Raw genomic sequence first — 22,330 nt, 5'->3', positions numbered from 1 at the left:
GACGTAGGCCGTATAGGACGTATCTTCTTGAGCGGTCACGGATTGAGACACAGAAAGTTCTCAAGAACACTATAGGTCTTTAAACATTTACCTAATATTTGTAGTTGCCTTAAAAAAGGAAAAGCAAAGGGGGAAGTTCCCCCCCCCCCCCCCCCCTCCTATTTTTTTTTCTCATCGGATCTGCATCGATCTCAAATATGACATTTCTAAAATCAAATTGACGGAAATCCGTCCTATGACGGAGAACTTTAATCCTTGAGCACCTACCTAAATTCAGGTGCCACAGCTATAAACATAAATCTAGTTAAACAGTGAGCCTGCGTCGCAGCAAAAGTAACAGCACAGGCAATAACTATTGTTATTGAAGAAACTCGTATTCCGCATATACATAGACAGAAAGCATCTCTCCTTGCAAGGGCAATGCCCTTTGGGTGCGAGCAAGCAAAGACGAGGAGAGGGAAGCAGCTGTGTGGTCAGTGGCCATCTGGACATGGCAGCAAAAGTCGGCAAGCCAGGCCTGAGAAATGGACAGGCTATGAGGGAGGGAGGTTTGGAGAACTGGAAAGTGCCATAATATCAAGAGATCCAGAGACCACAGAACAAACCAATTGTTTGCATTGAATCAATTCAGACAACAGCTGTAGCCCGCATTATTAAGGCCGAGATGTTAAATGTATTAGCTATTAAATCATACATTTTACTAATACTTTTTGGGTAGACCAACAGGAAATAAAAGATTGAAAACCAGTGGTCCAGATGGCCAGAAAAAAGATCTACATGCATATCAAGATGGAGGTCCAAAAACAGAGTAACACAGAGCAGTGCCCCATTCTTCTGCATTAGAGCCCAAGTTCAACAGTTAGGGGCACTTGCCAAGTCACATTGCAATGTTGCAAAACTTGGGAGTTTTATTTTGCAAGAAGTCACATTCTGTGAATGTAGTTTGAGAATGGAGAAAAGGGTGGAAGGTTTCAAAAAATGTTTTAACAATTGTGGAAAACTAAGTTCGCTGAATTTTTTTTGAGCAGTATATATAGTCATGGATCCTACACAATCTGCTTTCTAGGTTTTTCATTGAATGCTATAGCTTTCTATAAAAGGTTCATGAATTTAACAAGTATGCTCAATTTGCACACTGGTGCATTCCTAGTGTTTACATGCACAACCTGCACAGTAATGTTGTAAAAATCATTACAGAAACTCCAAACTGCTCATTTCATTGACAATTCAGTATTTAATTTTCATAACCAGAAAAATGTATTCATCACGTAAATAAAATTGTCCTGAAGTTTGTCAACTAGTACTGCCAGAAGTCACCAAAACTCCCTGTAATGGTACATCTCAGAATAAACACCATGGAGTTGTGTTCTTACTGGGTATATCACCCTTTGCAAAATAACCATTATGACAAAAAGTGTGCGACTAAAAAGGACCATCTGCTACAGGAAAAGCAAACTAGGTGTTGAGGAAAATAAAAGCACAAGACAAGCATGTTTAAGTCTTTTCCTTTTATTGAACAGCTGCAGAACAGTGCACGTAACTACAGCCAGCCAACTCCAGAATCTCAAGCAGTCTCCTCCTTGGCAAGGCGGTCCTTCTTGAGTGGTCCCTGCAGAACAAAAAAAACCCGTTGTCACAGGCATTCCATGGCTACACAAATAGACGCCATGTTTGCAGGAAGAACATGTTCCCAGAGAGTGAACAGGGAGACAGCACAAACAGGTACCGCTCCCCTGCCTCACTGGAAGGATTTATTTGGCACTGGAATGGAACCCAAACTTCAGACTGGGTACTGAGGCAGGTTACGAACAGTGCAGGGGCCTATGCCCCAACATGATACATTAAGTAAACTTAAGACAAATGGCACTAGTTTACATAGCCTGCCATTTCTAGTCACACCCAGTAACTAAAGGTCCAGGCACAGCCTACTCCTCTCATTGGCCAACACAAACACCTGCCACGAGAAAGCTAGAGTAGCCTGGGCTTAAAGATGCAAAATACTTTCTAAAAGCCTTCAAGATAAAAGTACACTTGTTTACCATAAAAGCCTTCTTTTCCTCGGCTGTCTGGAAGCGACCGTGTCCAAACTTGGAAGTGGTGTCGATGAACTTAAGGTCGATCTTCTCCAAAGCACGACGGCTGGACTGCACAAGCAGAGACTGGACAAGAGAAACAGGAGAAATTCAGTCAAAGGCATTTGGCACCATAGCAGTCACACTCCCTTCAGTCTGAAGAGCCTCTGTGGCCTCTGTCCACCACTCACCTTGCGCAGAGTCAGCACCCTCTTCTTGATCCCAATACAGCAGCCCTTAAGCATCAGGAAGTCATTGGTCACCTCACCATAGCTGACAAAGCCACCCTGCAGACACATGTGGGGATTAGTTCAGAAACAAGGTCAAAATGCACTTGCATGCAAAGACTACAAACTGCTGTGCAAGTGTAACATTTTAGGTGATGGTTTCATACAACTGGACAGTGATTATATATTCAAATAAACATTGACACATTTTTAACTGAAGCATATCTACTCCTAATTTTACTGGTAATGTCTACCACCTCCATGCATGCCAGAGGAGATTGTGTTCTCAGAAGGAAGGCAGCATGGAATTATTCCTCATTAGGTTCAGGCGCCATGCCTGGCGCTGTATTCCGTGATCTCGTCAATGAACACCCTTCCCACAAATTCCACTTTTTGGACTTAGTTACGCAATCAATTGTAAAACTATCATGCAGACAATAAACCTACACCTACATTATCTATAAAAAACACCAACTTTAAAAACCTTAAGTTACTGATTAGGTGGTCATTCCACCTAATTCACGCACCATGGGGGTAATGCTCTTGTTGGAAATGTCGTAATCTGTGGAGGCATTGTTCTTCACCACTTTGCCATCCTTGGTGTGGTAGCCCTGGCCGATCTTGTAGATCTGTAGGGAATAAAGACCATAAGCTCCTCCAACCGAGCACAGATATACCAAAACCTTACTTTACAAAAAAAGGCAGCATATAGCTTACCTTCTTGTTGATTTCGGTACGGTGGTGGTAGCCCTTCTGACCGGCGCGGGCCACAGAGAAGGCCACACGGGCAGGATGCCAGGCTCCGATACAGGCCACTTTACGCAGACCACGATGGGTCTTACGGGGAAGCTTCTTTGTGTGCCAACGGCTTGTCACACCTGTTAAAAAAAAAAAAACACGGCTGATCAGCACACACACACACTTGCCATATCCAGCAGTGAAGCAATGGGAGGAAAAAAAATAATAATAATTTGGGACACGTACCCTTGTAACCATGACCCTTTGTGACTCCGATGACGTCGATCATCTCGTCTTGGCTGAAGACGTTGGTGATGGGGATGGCCTGCTCCAGTTTCTCACGGGCCCAGTCCACCTTGTCGCCGATGGACCCGCCGTTCAGCTGGATTTCCATCAGGTGGGACTTCTTCTGCCTGAGGGGCAGCAGACGCATCTGGAAGTGGAGGGAGACTTTTAAAATCTTTTCACTGCACATGTAAGATCAGAAAACAAAGGGCCCACTACTACTAATTACTACTTTTACTAATACATCGACACACGCTTCCACTAATCTAATGGTGCTGCTCTGGTAAGGAAAGCAATCACCTCCATGCATGTGGAGTGGATGTGTTCTCAGAAGGAAGGCAGCGGAATAAATCGTCATTAGAATCAGGCGCCATGCCTGACGCTGTATTCCGTGATCTCGTCACTGAACACACTTAATCAACAAGTTTCTCAGGCCAAGATGCAAGGCCAAACAAGCAACTCTAATTAGACACTAAAGACTGAGCAGAGTTTAAAAAACAAAACTTGCCTGTGTGTGGGCCATGATACGGATGACCTGGCAGTACTTCTTCATGGAGGCAAAGTCCTTCTCCAGCTGCTTCTTGCCCTCCTCATCCTGCCACTTCTTGCAGTACTTGGTGAAGGCCTTCTTCTTGGACTTGTACCTGTGGCGGCGCAAGTTGCAGGGGAGGACAGGGAGGGGCACACGGAAAAAGGTTGGCACACACCCTTCATAAACCCACAGCGGGGCCAGCGGAAGTAAGTGTGGCCAGAGCTGGGCGCCCATCCTCGGGTTCAGCGAGTGGGGCAGCCACAGCTCTAGAGGTCATTTCGGCTCATGGCACGGTTTCTAAGGAGCCCTTTCGACCGGCCAGAGGAGCCTGGAGCTCATCGGGGCACGGGGCACCCGAGCGGAGCTGCACCAGGGGTCACCAACATGTTAGACTGGCAGTAAGAAACACCAGAGCGCTTCAAACTGGACAGCAACATCACGCTCCATACAACATCACATTACTACATAAAGCATAACTCTGTTAAAACTATTGCGCAATTATCTTTACCAGTTCTTGTAGAAGCGGCGCTTGCACTCGTCACTGACGTGCTCAGCGAAGACGGTCTTGAAGGCCCTCAGGCCACGAGGGGTCATGACGTATCCCACAACTCCAACCACCATCATGGGGGGTGTCTCCACAATAGTCACAGCCTCAACCACCTCCTTCTTGTTGACCTCTGTAGAGAACAATTTGTTGGAAAAGTTCATGGCATGGTATATATATTAAAAAACTAAGAAAAAAACTCAAAAGCATTTTCATCTAGTGAATTCAGACCCAAGGCTCACAAAAACAATTCACATGATGCTCAAAAAGGATAGACATGCCCAGTTCATGTCTGGAGAGGAATAAACTGCGCTCAGAACTCGACATTCAACAAGGGCTGAGGCCCAAATCAGTCCGCCCGTCGAGAGGCTCATCACAGGCAGACAAGAGCAGTGAAAAAAACAATTGTAGTTCATGTGTGTACCATAGTAGTCAAATGCATGCACTCACTTGAGCCAGGTCTGTCGACTTCACGCACGATGTGAGTCATGCCAGCCTTGTAGCCAAGAAAAGCTGTGAGGTGGACTGGCTTGCTGGGGTCATCCTTGGGGAAGCTCTTCACCTTTCCACGGTGGCGCCTGGCCCTCTTGCGTGGGAGGAAGCCCAGGGATCCGTGGCGTGGAGCCGAAAACTTACGGTGAGACTGAAATGAACACCATAGTGTTAGTCCATTTGTACCTTAGCACCATATCTACTACGCATAGCGTTAGCTAAACGGTCACGTGGTACCGTAAAGGCAAACTACCTAGGACGACTTTCATAGTCACAATCCTGCGAATACGCAGTATTCAAGAAAACCACAAATTGTTGTGCAACAACCAAATGGATTAAGTTTTGCAACCGCAGTCTATATTGCAGTTCTCTCCTGCGATACCGAATTAGCGTAACGTTAGTTTTACATTAGCTAGCGTTAGCTAATAGGCCGCTTTTGGAGCCCGGCAACATTTACACTGATTTTAGCAGATGGACGCATTATATTCAGACTTATTCGTTAACATCACCCCAATCCTCCATTCGGAACGGTCCTGACTTTAAATTAATTCAACGTCTGTTCATAAAAGCCCACAGAGACAATACCCTGGCGGCCATTTTCCAATTTCAATGACATCTAGTCATGCTTTGTAAAGTTGTAATTCAGCATGTTTCTTGAAAACTAATTCCCCAAAAGTATAGCTCATTTATTTCTTCACACTTAACAATCTAGACATGACTCGTACAAAGAAGGATGCCTCTGATTGAGACTGGATGATAAAGTCCTACACTTGGACAAATGCATGTGGAGACTCACCATCTTGTCTCCGATCCGATTGAAAGAGAATGAGGAAGAGCGGTGCTTGGAATTTATACAAAAACGCAACACATACGTCATGCGACGCCGGTAGCACATACGCTCCTCCCACTAAACAGCGAGAGACTGCAAAGGCCTGACATTCACCCTGTCGTTTGCAAATCTGAAGAATACCATGTGGTGGGTGAAGAGCTTAATTTTTGTGTTGTGTTAAAACCAAAGATATTAGAGCGTATGGTTCTATAATCTTTGGTGCAAACTATCCACAGGTGTAAAAGTGAGAAGGTTGTTTTTTTTTAATCCATAATAACTCTCACTTGGATATACTTGACAAGTGGCAATGTAGAGATTCATTAAATTATTATTATTATTATTATAGTGAACTGAAATAGGATAAGCCTTCATCCTTTCTCCAATTCCAACCTCTATCTTAAGTATAACTAGATGTACCGCAGAGCGGTACAAAATATGACCGCCGCCCAGTCCAGCACATTTTTTCCACAAAAAGAAATCACGCTGAAAGGCCTATATGATTCTAACTGTCTCACTAAATTGCATTATCCACACTCAATTCTCACTGGTATCTGCTAGACAACAAGTACCAAAACATGATTAGTTCATAGATTTCACATGTAAAATTCTTTTTATACAACCCCACCTCCATCTTGCCTGTTCATAATTCTGAGAAATTCTTGATTGTTTGTGTTATGTATATGTTATGTGTGTGTGTGTGTGTGCGTGCTTGTGTGTGTGCCTGTGCATGCAAGCGTACATATGTCTACTGTGTGAGTATGTGTCATACGTATGATTACTGTGAATGTATGTGTGTATGTGTGTGTATCTGTTTGTGCACATGTGTGCACATGAAATGGGTTAACATGACCCCTGGAGGCAAACATACGGAAAAAAATGGTCATCCTAGGACCTACAGTTCTCAAGATATTCACAGAGAACTGTGTCTGCCCTACCCTCCTTTCGGGGGTCCAGTCCAGCGGGGGGACTACAGATCAAAACGAAAAAATGACGGTTCCATGCTATCCATGTGGGGGTACATGCCCACCAAGTTTTGTGTACCCCGGTCTTTCAGTGTCCCGGGAATCCTTGTTGGTGTACGTCACTAAATGTACACATAAATTATTTTATTGTAAGGCCCCCCATGAACGAAAGTACACAAAACTTGGCATGCATTTGGAGGGTAATGATCATAATGATCCTACACTTTTAATTTTGTGCAGTTTTGACCTTGTCAGCCAGAGATATTGTGATGAAAACACCTAATTTTTTGCTTTTTAATTTTTAACTAGGTGGCGCTATACATGAAATAAGTGGTAATGGGATGGGTTGACATGCCCCCTTAAGACCAACATACATAAAAAAGGTGGACCTCCTAGGCCCTACGGTTCTCGAGATATTCACAGAAAACTGTCTCCGGCCACCTACAGGCCAGTTGGTGTATAGTAACATAAATTAATTTATTGTGTGGCCCCCCATGAACGGAATTCCACAAAACTTGGCGTGCATACAGATGGTGTCATAATGATCCTACACTTCCAATTTCGTGCAGTTTTTCAATAAGGATAAGTCATGCAATTATTCATAATATGAAATAGGACTCAGTCATCATCACATCATTTATTTAAGTATGCTTAACAATTTTAAGAGTGTCCTGAAACATACAGAACTGTTTACATCACACCACACATTCAACTAACATCAGAAAACAAGTGACAAATAGTACTCTACCAGTCTACCAGCCCTAAAACTGTCTGTCATATCACATATTGGACAGCAATCACTGATCAAACATCTTTCTGAAAACATCTGCACCACCAAACTGTGGTTTGGGGAACTTCTGAAATTTATTTTTTAGGGGTGAATACAGAACTCTAACTGTAAGGAGATGTTTGTTTCAGAAAAACAGACAAGAGAACTAAATCTGAAAAGAAAAATAAAACACATGTATAGAAGCAGATAATTTGGGCCTTCCTTTCACATTGAAGGGAAAATTATTTATAAACAGAACATTTTCATAACACTCATTAGAGTGTCATTGCAGTACAAAACTATAATAACAACAGTTGGCAAACCATTGCCTTGGAAATGTATCACAATTTGAACACAATGAGCCCATGCTGATATTTTGTGCGAAAAAACACTTGGTACGTTAATCACATTTTGTCCTCAGTGGCTTCTATTTGGTGCTCACGCCATCAATATACATTCTGGGGAAAACTGTGCAAGACCTGCACATCAACTCCAGAGTCAAAAGCCCTCCCGAGGTATGTATGAAAACATCCAGCAGGGGGTGCTGTCTATTCAGACAACAGAGCCGTGGAACTTGCAGTGCTCCACACATGCACTGTTGAGAAATGGAGGCTCATTCAACAGGCATGGGTAAGTCATCATAGGAAGTTAGCACAGATAATGCACATGCCATATTCAGGAGCTGCGCTCTGCAGCATGCATTGACTTAATTCTAGTTCATAAGGCATTAAAAAGACTTTGCAAAGGCAGGGATCCTCTGACCAAAGACTAAGGAATTGTTGAACCAGTAATTTTCTCTCATGGGTGTTCTGTAACGTTGCCGTGTATCTCAGTAGCTCAGAAGGCTTTAGCCGAACAGCACCACAGCAAACCACTCAGCAGTGTCACATATTTTGGCCAAGGCAACATTCCCCCAGAGATGTGTGAAGCAAGGTTTCCATGGCAACAAGTCAAGTACAAGTACCCCCCCCCCCCCGCAGCTGACCACCGTAGGACCCTGACAAGTAGCCTCTCTATTGTATCGCACTCTTTAGGTCAGTCCGAGGCCAAGGCTTTGGCTGTATTGTGGCAGAGAACCTGGGGGTCATTGGGGTCAAGAGCTCGTGGGTCTTAGGGTGGTCCACCACACCTCCGATTTTCACCGCTTAGATTCCCCGCTGTTCACAGGCCAGATTGTGCTTCTGGAAGAAGGCCTTGCCAAACTCATACGTGCTGATCATAACAGCACAGGCTGGGGCTACTTTGATGACCCGAGGAAGGAAGCCTGCAAGAACGACAACAAAGATAGACTCAGATCAGACTGATAATAAGAGGTGAGGTGGTGACCGTATGCAAAAGTAAGAATCTAGCCAAATCAAAAGTTTTTTTTTTTTTTTTTTTAAATATATCTAAACAGTGCCCGTCTTACCAGCAAATAATCCCTTATACCCTGACTCTGCACAGATAGTCTTCATGAGGTGCCATGTCGACGAGGGCTTCTTCATGGAGGCTGAAGGATAGATGTGAGAGGATGAAACAGGACAGCTGACAGACCAAACACAGGCTCGTCCCTAAAAGCTCTGAACCGTTATCGTTTAACTGTTATTGTATCATCGTCATAATCACAACCATAACTGTAATGATGATCATATTCATTATCATTATGATGATGACTTTTATGGTTTCATATCTCAAAGCTGTGCACCAATTATTTTCCCTTCATTATGCACCTCATATTTTTCATGCGCTAGCAGCATGCATCATTTATTATGAAAGGCCCTTCAACAAAGCCATCCCAGCACTTCACCTGCCCGTGTCTCCATCTCCCCAAGCTCTATCTGCCTGCGTGTCTTCACCACGTCAAAGGGCAGGGTCATCACTGCGGCAACCTGAAATACAGACAGACAGACACACACACACACACACACACACACACACACACACACACACACACACACACCAAACAAACCAGAGAGGAAAGGTCAAATAATTCTAATCCCACACATTTGTATCTCACTTTTATATATATATAGAGCGGGGAAAATAAATATTGAACACGTCAACATTTTTTTCAGTAAGTATACTTCCAATGAGGCTATTTGCATGAAATTTTCACCAGATATTACTATTAACTTAGATAATCCACCCATATAAAAAAAATCCAAACATTAAAGTCCATAGGTAGAGTTATGTGTAATAAAGTGGAATGACACAGGAAAAAAGTATTAAACAGCGCCTGCTGAAATTTCTTAAATAGCCTTTATTCAAAAAGCCTTTATTTGTAATGAAAGCTTCAAGGTATTTCCTGTATAACGAAACTAATCAGTCACAGTATTCTTGTGTGATTTTGGCCCATTCTTTTAAAGATTCCAGGGGTCCCTCTTGTTAATCCTGATCTTTAGTTAACTTCCAAAACTGTTCAATTGGATTGAAGTCAGGGCCTTGATTTCCTTTTTATGAAACCAGAGAGTTTCCTTTGCTGAATGGTTTGGATCATTGTCCTGCTGGAAGGTCTAGCCATGTCTCACCCTCATCATCCTGGTGGATGTAAAGATGAAAACAAAATGACTCCATTCATCATTCCTTCAACTGTATGAAGTCTGCTAGTACCATGAGATGAAAAACAGCCCACACCATGATGCCACCACCTCCAAACCTCATTGTTGGTAGGGTATTTCTAGGGTGATGCACAGTGCCATTTCTCCTCCAAATATGGTGTGTAGAATGACATCCGAAAAGTTAAATTTTGCTCTCACCAGACCAGAATACATTCTCTTAGTATTTCATAGGATTGTCCAAATGTTGTGTAGCAAACTTTCAACGAGGTTTGACTTGTTTTTCTTTATCAATAGAGTCATGCGGGATGAGCATGCATAGAGGCCATGGCGGTGGAGTGCATTACCTATGATTTTCTCTGTAACAATTGTACCTGCTGCCTCCAAGTCTTTTTGGAGCTTTCTCTGAGTGGTCCTTGGATCTTGGGCTACTCTTCTGACTATCCTTCTGACTTCCTGGTCAGAAATCTTGCAAGGAGATCCTGTGCATGGCCAGTTGATGATGCAGTGATGTTCCTTCCACTTGCAGATAATGGTTCCAATACTGCTTGCTGGATGATTCAGAAGTTCTGAAGTGCATCTGTAACCAGTTCCATTGATATGTTTTGCAACAATAAGATTGCAAAGGTTTTGGGAGGGCTCTTTGCTTTTACCCATCATGAAATGTTTCTTGTGTGACACCTTGGTAACAAAAAACCTTTTTATAGCCCACCAGTATGTACTAACCCAGTTTATATCAATTTGCACAGATAGGAGGGATAATTTCTCTAAATACTTATAGATTCCAGTTTGTTCCTTGCCATTCCTTGCCTTTGTGTACTGCTTTTTCTTAGCGTGTTCAATACTTTTTCCCTGTGCCATTTCACTTTTTTACTCATAACTCTACTTTTAGACATTAATGTATGGATTTTTATATATGTGTGGATTACCTAAGTTAATACTAATGTCCGGTGAAAATTTCATGCGAATAGCCTCACTGGAAGTATACTTACTGAAAAAAATTTTGACATGTTCAATACTTATTTTCCCCGCTGTATATAGTATTTCACACATTTGACCCCATTTCCATTCATTCAGCTGGGGCACTACAGTATGTGCAACCTAAAAACAACCCATTTGAAACCTTGTGTAGGACATAGGGCAGCTATTCATCTTTACTGGCACAGAGGTGTACCACTATGGGCCTTGACATTTCATTTCATTTCCTTGCCCTATGTCCCAGCCCTGAGAGGAGATAAGAAGCTTTGAACACTGAGAAAAACAAAGCAGTACATTCAAGGGATGTGCCAGTCGGCCTCTCTTATCTAATTATGCCACCACGTCAGAGGCCTTAAGAGACAGTTACTGTAAAAGCAACGCTACTAGCAGGAGTACATCACATTGGAAGGAGCTTTGGAGGCATTTAACTTCCTTCCTGGCAGCACCAACCTCTGAAGGAAGATTTGGGTTATTAATTCGAGGATGTGATTTATCAGGAAACACGCAAGCAATTGACTACAGTGAAAGCAACTATATCCAAAGTTTTTTTTTAAACCAGAACAAGAAATTGGCAGTTGTTTGTCCAATTCAGATAGGAAAATGCTCTTTTAACCTTTGAATGCAAAAGCAGATGTACAATAAATCTGGTAAAACTAAATATAGCAAATCTACAGGGCTATATGGTGAAAAAAAGTTATGCCACTAGAGTAATAGTTAAGTATTATTGGGTTTTTCTTTATCAAACATGTGAGTAATTTCTTTTACAAGGCAATGATGCAACATTTTATGACAACCAAAGACTCAGCAATCCTAAAGAATAAAAATTACCTGAATAATTAATAAGCGCTTGTGTTTTCTTTGCAAAAAAAAAAGAATGTTAAAGGAGCCGACAGCCATCAGTAGGGAATACCACTCACACCACTGATAGCCTTTTTCCACCGACAGAGAACCGGTTCTGTTCCCGTTCGCGAACCAACATTTGAACCATTTGGAGCATTTGGACCAAACAAAAAAGTTTCGGAACGTTGCACCTTGGTTCGGAGCTTGAACCAGAAAATAGTTGTTTTTTCCTGTGAACCGGAGTGGGTGTGTCATTCTACCGTTCAGAGGTCGGAAGGTGCAGAGGGGAGTGTGAGCGTGAGTTTTCTGTCCATATCAACTGTTGCCATGAGTAAACAAAACTAGTCAACTAGCACTACACTGCAAACGTTAACAAGCATTTTAGACAGGTAATACACTGTTCATATCATTCTCCCCTTTATGCATCTCATTAACTTTTGTTTTGCATGCAACACCCATTGTTGATGACGCACCCTCCGTTTGGTTTCAAAACTGGTAGAAATGTGGGCTGGTTCACTAGATAACACCAAGGTTCAAAGAATTCTCAACGGAACCGGTTCAAGAATGCGTTCTCTGCCGGTCAAAAAACACCCTGAGTGTGTGAGCTGATTAAGGGTATACTCACAGCTCCTGAGATGGCCCCGGAAGTAAAGCTGATGGCAAAGGTTGAGTGAGGAGCTCTGCAGTCGGCAGAGAGATGGGCTTTCACCAGCTCATAGTTGAACCAGTACAGCGCTGAGTAACACAGAGACAGAGGATGACACAGATAAGCAAGAACATTGCTTCTCACAAGCAGGGTTTCCGTTCAACTTGTTTGCATCATTTAAACGCTTTCATGAAACATCAGCAAAGGGAAATGTAAGTCTGTGTATGTGGCCATCCGTGGTGTTATGTCTGTATACAAATAGACATTCTCCTAATCAGCGGAGGAGTGAAGAACAGCTGTGGGACCCAAATGTAAGGTTGTCAGGGCAACGTTTATTATGATAAAGCTGCAACAAAGGTGCTGGTCTTGCTTTGCATGAAGGGTCATTCAAGGACTAAATAGGAGTTGTACTTAGCATTACTGTGATTAGGATTAGTTAGGTTTCAGTTTTTTTCAAGAGTAATAACCTCACAGTCAGAGCATTTGGTGTGAGTCAGTGCATGTTTCCATCCACTGTGTTTTGATAATGAAAAATGGACTCTACTAAACTTTTAAGTTTTAAACAGCTGTGAGGTCAAATCATTAGGTTGTCAGGGCATCTTTATCAGAAATAAATACAAAATAATTACATTGAAACAAACATACATGTATGTAGATAGACCCATTTCCATTATCTTAAGTCACAGGACACCCTATGTGAATTTGGAGTTACTCCACCCTCCTCTTGCTGAATCGATCTCTTTTTAAGGTTTTCACTCAGAATTTCCTATTTGAATGGTCAAAATGTGCAGAAATATAAGTTGAATGTAAACCAGCTACTGGTATTACAACCTTAATAATGGTTCCCAAACAGCCATAATGGAGGTACCGCATACTGCATGAAGGGGCACAGAGCAGGACAGCCTCTCTCAGTATATCCATAATTAAGATAAATAAAGAAAGATAAAAAGAAGAGAGACAAAAGAAAAGAGCAGAACACCAAGGAATTTGCCATGTCTGAGTGAACTTCATTAACAGTTGTAAGTGCTCCATTAATGCTTATATAGTTTGTCAGGGTGGGTAATTTCTTTGCGTTTGTTCTATGTGAGATGTGCTTTGGCTCCACGTCCTTCAGGTCCCTGAGGAAAACCTCAAAGTATGCTAAATGTCGTATGCTAACGTAAGCTCACCTGAGAAAGGCACGTCCCTGAGGACAGTTGGTCCCCAGCCTCTCCAGAGAGACAGCCAGCCGTCCTGGGCCACCGCCGAGCGGATACAGACGTGCAGCTCCCCGTAGGTCAGCCGACGGGACTGCATCTTGGTGCGGATCAGCTCCAGTGGACTGATCACAGTCACTGCACCCACTGAAGGACACAGAAAAAGAGATAGATGGTTTCTAATGAACCTTGTTTTTAATAAAAAATAGTAATAGTAATAGTATATAGTAATAGTAATACTATTAATAATAGTAGCAATACATTTTACATTTCAAAACTAAATTCAAAACCACATTCTAAAAAAGAACACACAGCTGTTTTTTTAGTGCTGTTAGATAGTTTGTCTGTCAGAAGGATTTCATAAAAACCCGCCCAGTGGCCACACAATTTTCATCAAACTTGGATGAGGAGTGTAGCCTGGGCAGAGAAAGAAGCAATTATATGTTGGTGCTGATCTGAACCTATTCCACTTTCTGTAACATTTGAAATAGGGCCTTGGCAGTCTGCACTCTCTAAATATCCTTGTAGTTCAGTATATTCTGCTTTATTAATACCCTTCAATAAAATTCAAAATGTAATTTCAAAGATTAAATTAAAGAATAAATACATAGAAACAAACTTCGATAAAATAACCCCCCCCTTCCAATTTGTCTCCTGGAGTTTGTCAAGGATTTTGATTGCTCGATTTGCAAGGTCTGTCAGTTGACCTTTCTGCCTCTTCCTTTCCCCCTCTCATGTCCTTCCTGTTATCTGTGCACAAATGTGCTTTTATTGTAATCAAAATAAAGATAGCATGAACTTGACAAGCCATTACAAGGGTCTCTATACTTGAGTTAAAATGAATGTGTTCGTTCCATCAACACATTCCCTTATCCACTATGCACTGCAGTCCAGCCTGGTTGCTTTTCTTACCCACAAATTGAGTGTGAATGTGTGCGCATGTGCATGCGTGCGTGTGAAACAGAGAGTTCTGTGTGTGTGTTTGGGCATGTGTTTGTGTATATGACACTTACATCTGGCTAAGCCTCCTGCTATGAGGGGGACATGGTTGCCTTGGTAACCCATGCCGTAGCGCAAAAAGTCCCTTAGTTGGTCATAGCAGGTGAAGTATATGATGGTGGCGGGAACAGCCATCACTCTGTGGACAAACAGGAAGGGAACAGGCATCAGTGTTTTTTTAAGTGATAAACTCTTTACACACCAAATACCTGAAGGACTGAGCCTGTCAGTGTAGACATTAATTATTATTGATCGCTTTGAAAAGGCTCAACTCGTCTGGTCTATGGGAAAAATGGGATAGAATACTCCTGCTTTAACCATGTTGCACAATGTGAGAGTGATGTAATAACCCCCCTTCTTGCCACACTTTACTCACAGTGTAGGTGGAAGGCCACTCCAGAGAGACCTGACTCCTTCGTGCCGTGTGATCTTTACAAAGGCATCCTATGACAGCACAAAAAAGTGTGTTATACGCTGCCTGAGACAAGCATGGATGCATACACTAGTATACCCGATACATTTGATATATATTGGTTGTTATTTTATGACTTTAAAAAATGGCTCTGTGTGTGCCCATGTTGGTGTGTGTGTGTGTGTGTATGTGTGTGTGTGTATGTGTGTGTGTGTGTGTGTGTGTGTGTGTGTGTGTGTGTGTGTGAGAGAGAGAGAGAGACTTACCAGTGTACCACTGAAGTGGGTTGGGGTTTTGTACCAGCTGGAACAGCCAGTGCCATTCTGACAGACGTAGATGTGGTCCATGAGTCCATTACAATACAGGAAGCACCTCCCTGTAAAAACACACAGTCTGGTGTCATACCACTGTCTTGCTATCTTCCTTTAACCTAGGTGATCATCTATGCGTGTGTTTCTCATGGATGTGAAAAAATTACCAGAAATACAGAAACCAGGACAGTCTATCTATCTGAACGATTCCGTTCAAATGAATTTCTGATCCACTAGCAACCACCCACTGGCCTAAAGACACTTACTTATTCTTTCCATTTGCTTTCAGTTTACTACACAGCATACAACTGCTAAAATCATACAAGAGTTTCTACATTAGAAAAAAAGTAAAGACTGTGACTTGGCCAATTATGTCAACTGAATAAGGCTACGTTTATACGGTGACGATGAAAAGAGAAGACGCAGAAGTGGCGTCTCGTCTTCATTTTTTTATTCGTGTTTAGACGAGCATTCTCAGGGGGAAATCTTTGTTTATGTGAAGACGCAAGAGTATGTGATATTCGATTGGATATGCATTCCAGACCGCTGGGTAGTGATGTGATAGAACCCCGGTACGTCACGCGCAGACATTCTAATTTGACAGTTTAGCCAGAGAGGTAATCAAGGATCTTTGGTTTAGCCGTTTAGACGGAGACGCAACCTGGGTCGTCTTCAAAACTCTACACTCGGGGTCGCCATGTAAACGAAAGGCACTTATGATAAAATATTTTGTCGTCTTCCTTCGCAATCGTTCTCGTATAAACGGCCCCTGAATCTGAAGTATTTTAAAGAGAAAGGTAGAGCAACCCAATCCCTCCAACAAAAGACAAACAGCTAAACAATAATATGTAAGGAAGGTCAAAACATCTTGCCAGATTTGTGCAACACGTTTATCCTCTTTACATACTCTATATGAAGATAATGAATAAATTATAGTGTTCTCCGATATTTGAAACTAGTTCTGAGAAACTGCAAAACATGATGCCTAACTACACATATTTGCTCAAACATGCGAGTGGTTGCCTACAAAAGGTTCATTGGCACCAGGGCAGAGTAGCTGGTCTGAGGCAGAGAGATAAGATCAGCTATAAATATTAAAGGCCGCGACAATGACCGTGTAAACACCCATCACAGCCAGACAAACCAAATCCAACCGACTCTGGCAAAAACACTCACTTTCGGGGTTATTTTTGGCCTCTGCTAAGATAAATGTGACTTGAGTAAACAGCTCTCTTACCTAAGATTGCTTTTGCAGACTTTCCAACAGAGTTGGATATAAATATAAAATGGAAAGAACAATCATCATCCAGAGAAGAAAAAAATCAGAAAGAAAAATAATATTCTCAAAACTCTCAGATTAATGGGTGAATTAACAGAAGTGGAAGGTCGTGCACAAAAGGGTACTTTTGTTTGACCAGTTCAGAGTTTCTGAGTGGATAAGCATATATTACAATTTTGAACAGCTAAAGTAGATAATGTTAATGCATACAAGGTTAAGGCAGAACGGCTTCATCTGTGTTTATACCAAGTTGTTCTTTCCCTGACTAGTAAGCTGGTTAGTTGAGCTATAGCAGCCAAGCATGTGTGTATATGTTTTCAATGTATTTAATTAGTGTGTGTGTGTGTGTGTGTGTGTGTGTGTGTGTGTGTGTGTGTGTATGGTTCAGAGCATACTCACACTTTGAGGGTCTGATAACCTTAGTCCATGAAACCGTTTCAGATGCCAAGGCTAGAAACACAAAACAAATGGAAGCAAGCAGGCATCAACAGATACGAAAGAGCAGACAGAACAAGAGCAGAAGAGCACTAGAACAGCATGAAGCATCCAAGCGGTTAGTTAAAGCATGCTTGTTTGTCCTGCACCAGAAAATCTGTCTCACAATGTCCTACTTCAAAATGTCTCCCTCCTCTTCTGTGTTAGACTGCATTTTCAAAACGGTACAATTAGGATGTGATGAGAACAGTGGTGGGTCGCCATTCTTACCTTGGTGGAAAGGAGTCTGTTGGGCTTGTAGCCTGATCTTGACAACGTCCAGGGGAGTTACTGAGCAGGTAAAAATAGCGTGTTAAACTTACAAAGACACTAATGATACATGGTAAAGGGTTCAGACATTAGTGGTGGCACACCAGTGAAGGGGGATGATTAGGCCATAGGACTGAGGAAAGCTGCTCACCAAAGAGGGATGTCAAGAGGGCCCCTGTGCCTGACGCCAGCATCTGCTGCACAGGGGTGATCCCTACTGAGGGACTAACAACTGGCCGCTCCCCCATCACGGCAACCTGAGGGACAGAGACAACAAGACACACTGAAAAGGCTTTTTAAGCATTTAGCTGACACTTTAATCCATAGTGACTTACAGATACCAATTGCAGGGTCCAGTCTCCCTAGAGCAACCTGGGGTTAAGTGCCTTGCTCAAGGGCACAATGGTGGCAGCTTGGGCACAAACCCATTGCTTTTGTGGCTATGCAAGCTAAGTTCCTTAACCACTACACTACCACCACCTTGATTAATTAAATGTTTACAGTCTCATGTCTAGATAAATCACAATGTGTCTCCTAGTTAAAGGGATCCTATGGAGTTGGCAATTTCTTCGTTGTTCTCTCACTTTTTGCTCACAGTTTTCTCTACAGAGCTCCCCCTACACTCCTTGCTCGGTCAGTCTGCCGTTTCCTATTTCTCTGTTCCTCCGACAACGGTTTACTCACTCTCTGCTTAATTTCGTCAGCTCTGCCATGACGAATGTCTGAGAAACTCCATCGCTACCTTGTTCTATCCGGTGCCTGGCCTATATGTGTATTGTGTCGTAAAGCAATTTGTTACATCGTGAGACAGCGACACTTTCTGAATCTGTAGCCGGCGGCTCGCCGGACCAAAGTTGCAAGCCTGACTTTTCCTCTCACAGACGCTAGGGGAAAGCGAGACAACCCCCATTCAACCCGGAAAAAAAAACATTTCAATTACTCTGAAGCTGTTAAGTTAAGGTAAATTAAAGGTTGTATCAGCAATTTCAGGCCCAAAAAAGGTCCAAACATAAATGATCACAATTATCTAATCTTTCCTAACGATCCGCTAGCTGTCTGCCCCATAAGCAGGCCGTCAAAAAAACGTGTCTCTTTAGGCAGCCTAGGCTCCGAGATCTGTACACAAAAACAATTGCTACCAACAAGGGTTGGCAACCACTCAAAGGCAAAATAAAGTTTTTCAACCAATAACCAACGAGATGCCCATTTAGGAGAGTTTTTATTTAATTACAGTGCATGAAAATGCACTGTTCTGTTATCCGAAGTCTTCTTCTTCTTCTTCTTCCCACCAAATTTCTGCGTCTAATTCAGCTTTAACCGTTTAACGTAGCAACTTGAAAAGGACACTTGGGGAATGTATTTTTCACTTTTGTAAACTTTATACTTTTTGAGATATTAATAAAAACCACCTAATTTTTCCCCATAGACTTAACATTGGGCTGATGACATCACAATGGGCTAATTAACTTGATTTGCACCTGTATCAACTTCCAGCTGCTCAACTAGGACCCATCAAAGGGCCAGTTAAACTGATTGCACCTGTATCAACTGCTTTTTGTTCAACTAGGCCAACTCTCTCTGTGTCTCTCCATTCTACAAGGATATAAGGCACATTCCAATACAAACCCTCCCACCTGCCTACCTATTCTTGGATTTTAGGAAATGGCTTTTAGCTAAAATCCAAGAATAGGTAGGCAGGTGGGTGGGTAGGTAGGGGTGGGAGGGTTTGTTGAGTTTGAGTAATGTGTCATGTAGTTTTATGAGTTTGGGTATGTGTTTTAAGTGTTGTGTTGTGCTATGTGTTATAAGTGTTGTTTATTGTATGTACGTTAAGATCAAGGACCACAATGGAAATAAGTCTATGACTTTTTGTGCTATCCTTGACACTGTTTTAATGCATGATTTGTACAGACATGTATTTTAATGGTTTGTCAAATAAACTAAACTAAACTAAACTAAAATTCCATCCAACTTTCTATCCATTCATCCTCTTCAAACCATTCACTCATCCACCCATTAAACTATCCACCAACATCCATTAAACAATCTGCCTATCAACATCCATTACACTATCTAAATTCAACTTTTAAACTATATACTCTGTCTCAGGCTTTAAGCATACAATCTGGCTCTCTTAAGACTACAGATTCTGTTGAACTATTTCCTCTGCCCACAACTGTTTCAAAATAAATGTCCTCACTACAATAATTCACTATTAAATCATTTAACTATTTAAACTACTCAACTATGTTCAGACATTTCAACTGTCAGTTGTTATCAACTATTACTCCTGCCAACTGTTTCCAAATAAAAGTTTGTTTTGCATTTTATGTTAATATACAGTATGTTTATATTTTCATGCACTGGTAATTTCCTCGAAATTACATTTTCTAGTTGGAGTAGCTAGCTAGCTCTCTGTTTTGTTTGAACATTAACAGAAGTGACGTATCCCCGCTATCGCTGATACCTTTAAGCTAAAACAATGGTCCCCTTTAAAACAGGAAGTAATATAGATTTTTAAAAACCTGTTACTCATCTTTCCTTGACGCCATAAAACAAAGTCACAAATGCACACGTAACCACTAGAACTGGAAAAATGTGCCTTCTCTGAACAACTGCTTTTGTTCTATTGTTCGTTGAGGCGAAGACATTTACACTAGTTTTCCATTATAGTATACCATATGAATCTCTAGATCCTTTTGCCCCACAAAACAGAAATATTTGTTTTTTCATACCACCAGATCAGGAGTTGCCTCTATATCCCACTCAAATAATTCATGAACATCCCCTTTTGCAAAAAGACAATGATATCCCTTATAAAAATAACTAACAGCTTACTAGAGTCAGAGCTGCATTTTTTGAGGAATTCTTTGCCGTTCATATGTATGATTGCATTAATGAGGACATGATCAAATTGTATTGCAACTACATTGTACTGCACTTTACTGCAGTATTCTGTATTGTACTGCATTGTATTTTAGAAAAAAAACTGTCCCACAACTGTAGTCATTTTTTTTAAGACACACTACTTTCACAGGCAAAACTGTGAAGACTGAAAGAAATATCAGGAGAGGGGGTTGCCTTGGTTGGTGGGATAAAGACTGCACTATGACTCTGATAGCTTATCTACTCAGTGCAACTTAGTAGGAGGGGGTAAGTCTGTCGTGGCCCAGGCCTACAGTTTCTAAGCAAGTGAAGGCTGCAGTCACAAGCCCTTTTTGGATCATTTGTAACAGATTTAACATGCCTCAGAATATGCTAAAACAACACAACTAGGCCATGAAGGTTATCACTGACATGAGCATGTGTGGCGGTGCACCCATAATTTGCCTATCTTAGTCAATCTAGAACAGCTGCCAAATACAGGCATCTACATAGATAATCATTATGGGTATGCATAATGTAAACGATATCTTGGGGTTCTTCTTCCTTTACAAGTAGTTATACTTTCTTTTATTTACTTCAGTATGCTACTTGTCACACAGGAACCATGTAAAACTGTGAACTGACATTAATTAATCAGTGAGTACAGTTTGTGAACACCTATGCATAAGATGTCAACTACATTTTTGAAATGTATTTGAAAGTATACGCCTGTACGTTTGCAGATTCAAACGCGTAAGTTTAGTTTGTATTTCATGTTTATATTTCAGCTGGCGTTCAATGGTTCTGACATGCGATGCTAGTCATCTCTTTCCCTGGTAACAGTCTGTAAAGCCTGCACAAACAGGCGCACGCATGTTACGTTTCCCTCCCCATGACTGCGGGGAGCTGCAATGGTGGCTGGTTTTTGGTGCAGCCGAGTCGTGGGCACCGAATTGTATTCCACCCAATTGTCACGTTATATAACTTGAAGAGTACTGTTAAAAAGTATGTACATTGTCCATTTCTGATGAAATTACGTGACATACAGGTCGATAGCATTAGTGGCGAGTAACGTTAGATTGTTCAAGTCTGTAGTAGCACTATAGGTTTAACCTCTGGATCAGCGTATAGAAAGGTCTGAGACATTAGCTGCTATGTTAGCAGCTAGCTGGAAATGTGCATGTCAATTAGCATATACCTTTAGCTGCTCGTACGTTACAAGCCTGCTTACATTATCGTTTCAGGAAAAAGTCGTCAAAATAAGATAGTCACAAAACAACTATGAACTGTTGACTTACTTTCTAGGTTATGAAAGTGAGGCTGTTATGCTTTACGTGCTATCCACTAGCCTACCTTAGCTAATAAACTAAGTTAATGTTGTCAAAATAGATCTAGCTGCTAACTGGTTGTTTTCATTTCCCTCAACGGAACAGTATTTTCTCCATTACACAAAATGTAGTGAACGTATAACCACGTACCTTCAAATCTTCTGGAAGGCTGATTCTGAAGTATTAAACTTCACCATGCTGATGGTTCATGTTTGGTGGCTGGTTTCTCTAGGAGCTGTCCGTCCATGCCCTTCGTGTAACATGATTTGATCAGTGTGAATCATAGACAGTAAAAGAAATCTATTTTTTTTACAGTCTATGGTGTGAAAGAACTTGTGAGGTTGCGCAGTAATGCATAACATCGCATACTCTACCAAGTCAAGCTGTACCGCCCCCTACTGCAGAGAAGCATCCATGGCAGCAGTAGATGCTGAGGGTTGTTGGTGACTGCTGTTCTTACATTACACTTAAAGCTACCCACAGACCTACTTAGTGTGATGACTAATGATGGCTTTTTCTTTACTGAAATTCAAAGCATGTAAACTCAATTCATAGAATGAATCCTGGGCTGGAAGTCTTTCATTCTCCTTGAAAGTCGTCTAAAATACATACATTAATGTATAAATGAATGCATGATTTTAAGTGCCACGATTAAAAAACAAAAAACACATTTTTTTTTAGAAGTCATACAGGGCAATTGTATGAAAGTACATTAAATGCCATTCATATCCTAAACAATTTTTATAGT

The 22,330-nt window shown here is 41.6% G+C and overlaps 2 protein-coding genes and 3 non-coding genes across 6 annotated transcripts; all 5 read right to left on the bottom strand.

The window, feature by feature from the left end:
• Positions 1-1,493: 1,493 nt before the first annotated feature.
• On the bottom strand, positions 1,494-5,733 carry rpl3 (ribosomal protein L3). Its single transcript, XM_076265732.1, has 10 exons — positions 5,687-5,733; positions 4,849-5,041; positions 4,363-4,531; positions 3,831-3,966; positions 3,284-3,470; positions 3,017-3,177; positions 2,827-2,928; positions 2,264-2,359; positions 2,040-2,159; positions 1,494-1,609 (listed from the first exon to the last, which is right to left on the bottom strand). Exons 1-10 carry the CDS (start codon positions 5,687-5,689, stop codon positions 1,565-1,567), a joined length of 1,212 nt encoding a protein of 403 aa, XP_076121847.1. The 5' UTR covers positions 5,690-5,733; the 3' UTR covers positions 1,494-1,564.
• On the bottom strand, positions 1,683-1,817 carry LOC143103387 (small nucleolar RNA SNORA54). The gene has a single exon (XR_012982804.1). It is a non-coding gene; the product is annotated as a small nucleolar RNA SNORA54 (small nucleolar RNA).
• Positions 2,579-2,672, bottom strand: LOC143103388 (small nucleolar RNA U83B). The gene has a single exon (XR_012982805.1). It is a non-coding gene; the product is annotated as a small nucleolar RNA U83B (small nucleolar RNA).
• LOC143103389 (small nucleolar RNA U83B) lies at positions 3,643-3,734 on the bottom strand. The gene has a single exon (XR_012982806.1). It is a non-coding gene; the product is annotated as a small nucleolar RNA U83B (small nucleolar RNA).
• Positions 5,734-7,303: 1,570 nt separating the features above from the next.
• On the bottom strand, positions 7,304-21,903 carry slc25a39 (solute carrier family 25 member 39). 2 transcript variants are annotated; one of them, XM_076265730.1, is made up of 12 exons: positions 21,733-21,902; positions 17,541-17,646; positions 17,351-17,410; positions 17,045-17,095; positions 15,322-15,431; positions 15,020-15,087; positions 14,658-14,782; positions 13,618-13,791; positions 12,428-12,537; positions 9,237-9,318; positions 8,859-8,939; positions 7,304-8,714 (listed from the first exon to the last, which is right to left on the bottom strand). In XM_076265730.1, exons 2-12 carry the CDS (start codon positions 17,635-17,637, stop codon positions 8,596-8,598), a joined length of 1,077 nt encoding a protein of 358 aa, XP_076121845.1. In that variant the 5' UTR covers positions 17,638-17,646; positions 21,733-21,902; the 3' UTR covers positions 7,304-8,595. The 2 variants fall into 2 exon arrangements, with proteins under 2 accessions (XP_076121845.1, XP_076121846.1); XM_076265731.1 differs by lacking the exon at positions 17,045-17,095 and having other exon boundaries at positions 21,733-21,903.
• Between the last annotated feature and the right edge of the window lie 427 nt (positions 21,904-22,330).

This window comes from Alosa pseudoharengus, unplaced genomic scaffold (assembly GCF_046254945.1).
Source record: "Alosa pseudoharengus isolate Yale_2024_CS ecotype anadromous, Long Island Sound unplaced genomic scaffold, YU_APseudo_1.1 YU_APseudo_1.1_scf_4, whole genome shotgun sequence".
Classification (NCBI taxonomy): Eukaryota; Metazoa; Chordata; class Actinopteri; order Clupeiformes; family Clupeidae; genus Alosa; species Alosa pseudoharengus.
The sequence above is the reverse complement of the archived record's forward strand: the minus strand, read 5'-3'. Positions and strand labels throughout refer to the sequence as shown.

What these genes read in the sequence shown, in the direction of transcription:
- rpl3 (XM_076265732.1), bottom strand. An exon ending in AGTCGACAGACCTGGCTCAA is followed by an intron (nt 4,532 to 4,848) that starts GTGAGTGCATGC and finishes TGTTCTCTACAG; the next exon opens with AGGTCAACAAGAAGGAGGTG. An exon ending in GTATCATGGCCCACACACAG is followed by an intron (nt 3,471 to 3,830) that starts GCAAGTTTTGTT and finishes CTCCACTTCCAG; the next exon opens with ATGCGTCTGCTGCCCCTCAG.
- slc25a39 (XM_076265730.1), bottom strand. Translation starts at nt 17,637, where the DNA reads ATGGGGGAGCGGCCAGTTGTTAGTCCCTCAGTAGGGATCACCCCTGTG. An exon ending in CCGGGGCCATCTCAGGAGCT is followed by an intron (nt 9,319 to 12,427) that starts GTGAGTATACCC and finishes TCTGTATTTCAG; the next exon opens with GTTGCCGCAGTGATGACCCT. An exon ending in GTATAAGGGATTATTTGCTG is followed by an intron (nt 8,715 to 8,858) that starts GTAAGACGGGCA and finishes TCGTTCTTGCAG; the next exon opens with GCTTCCTTCCTCGGGTCATC.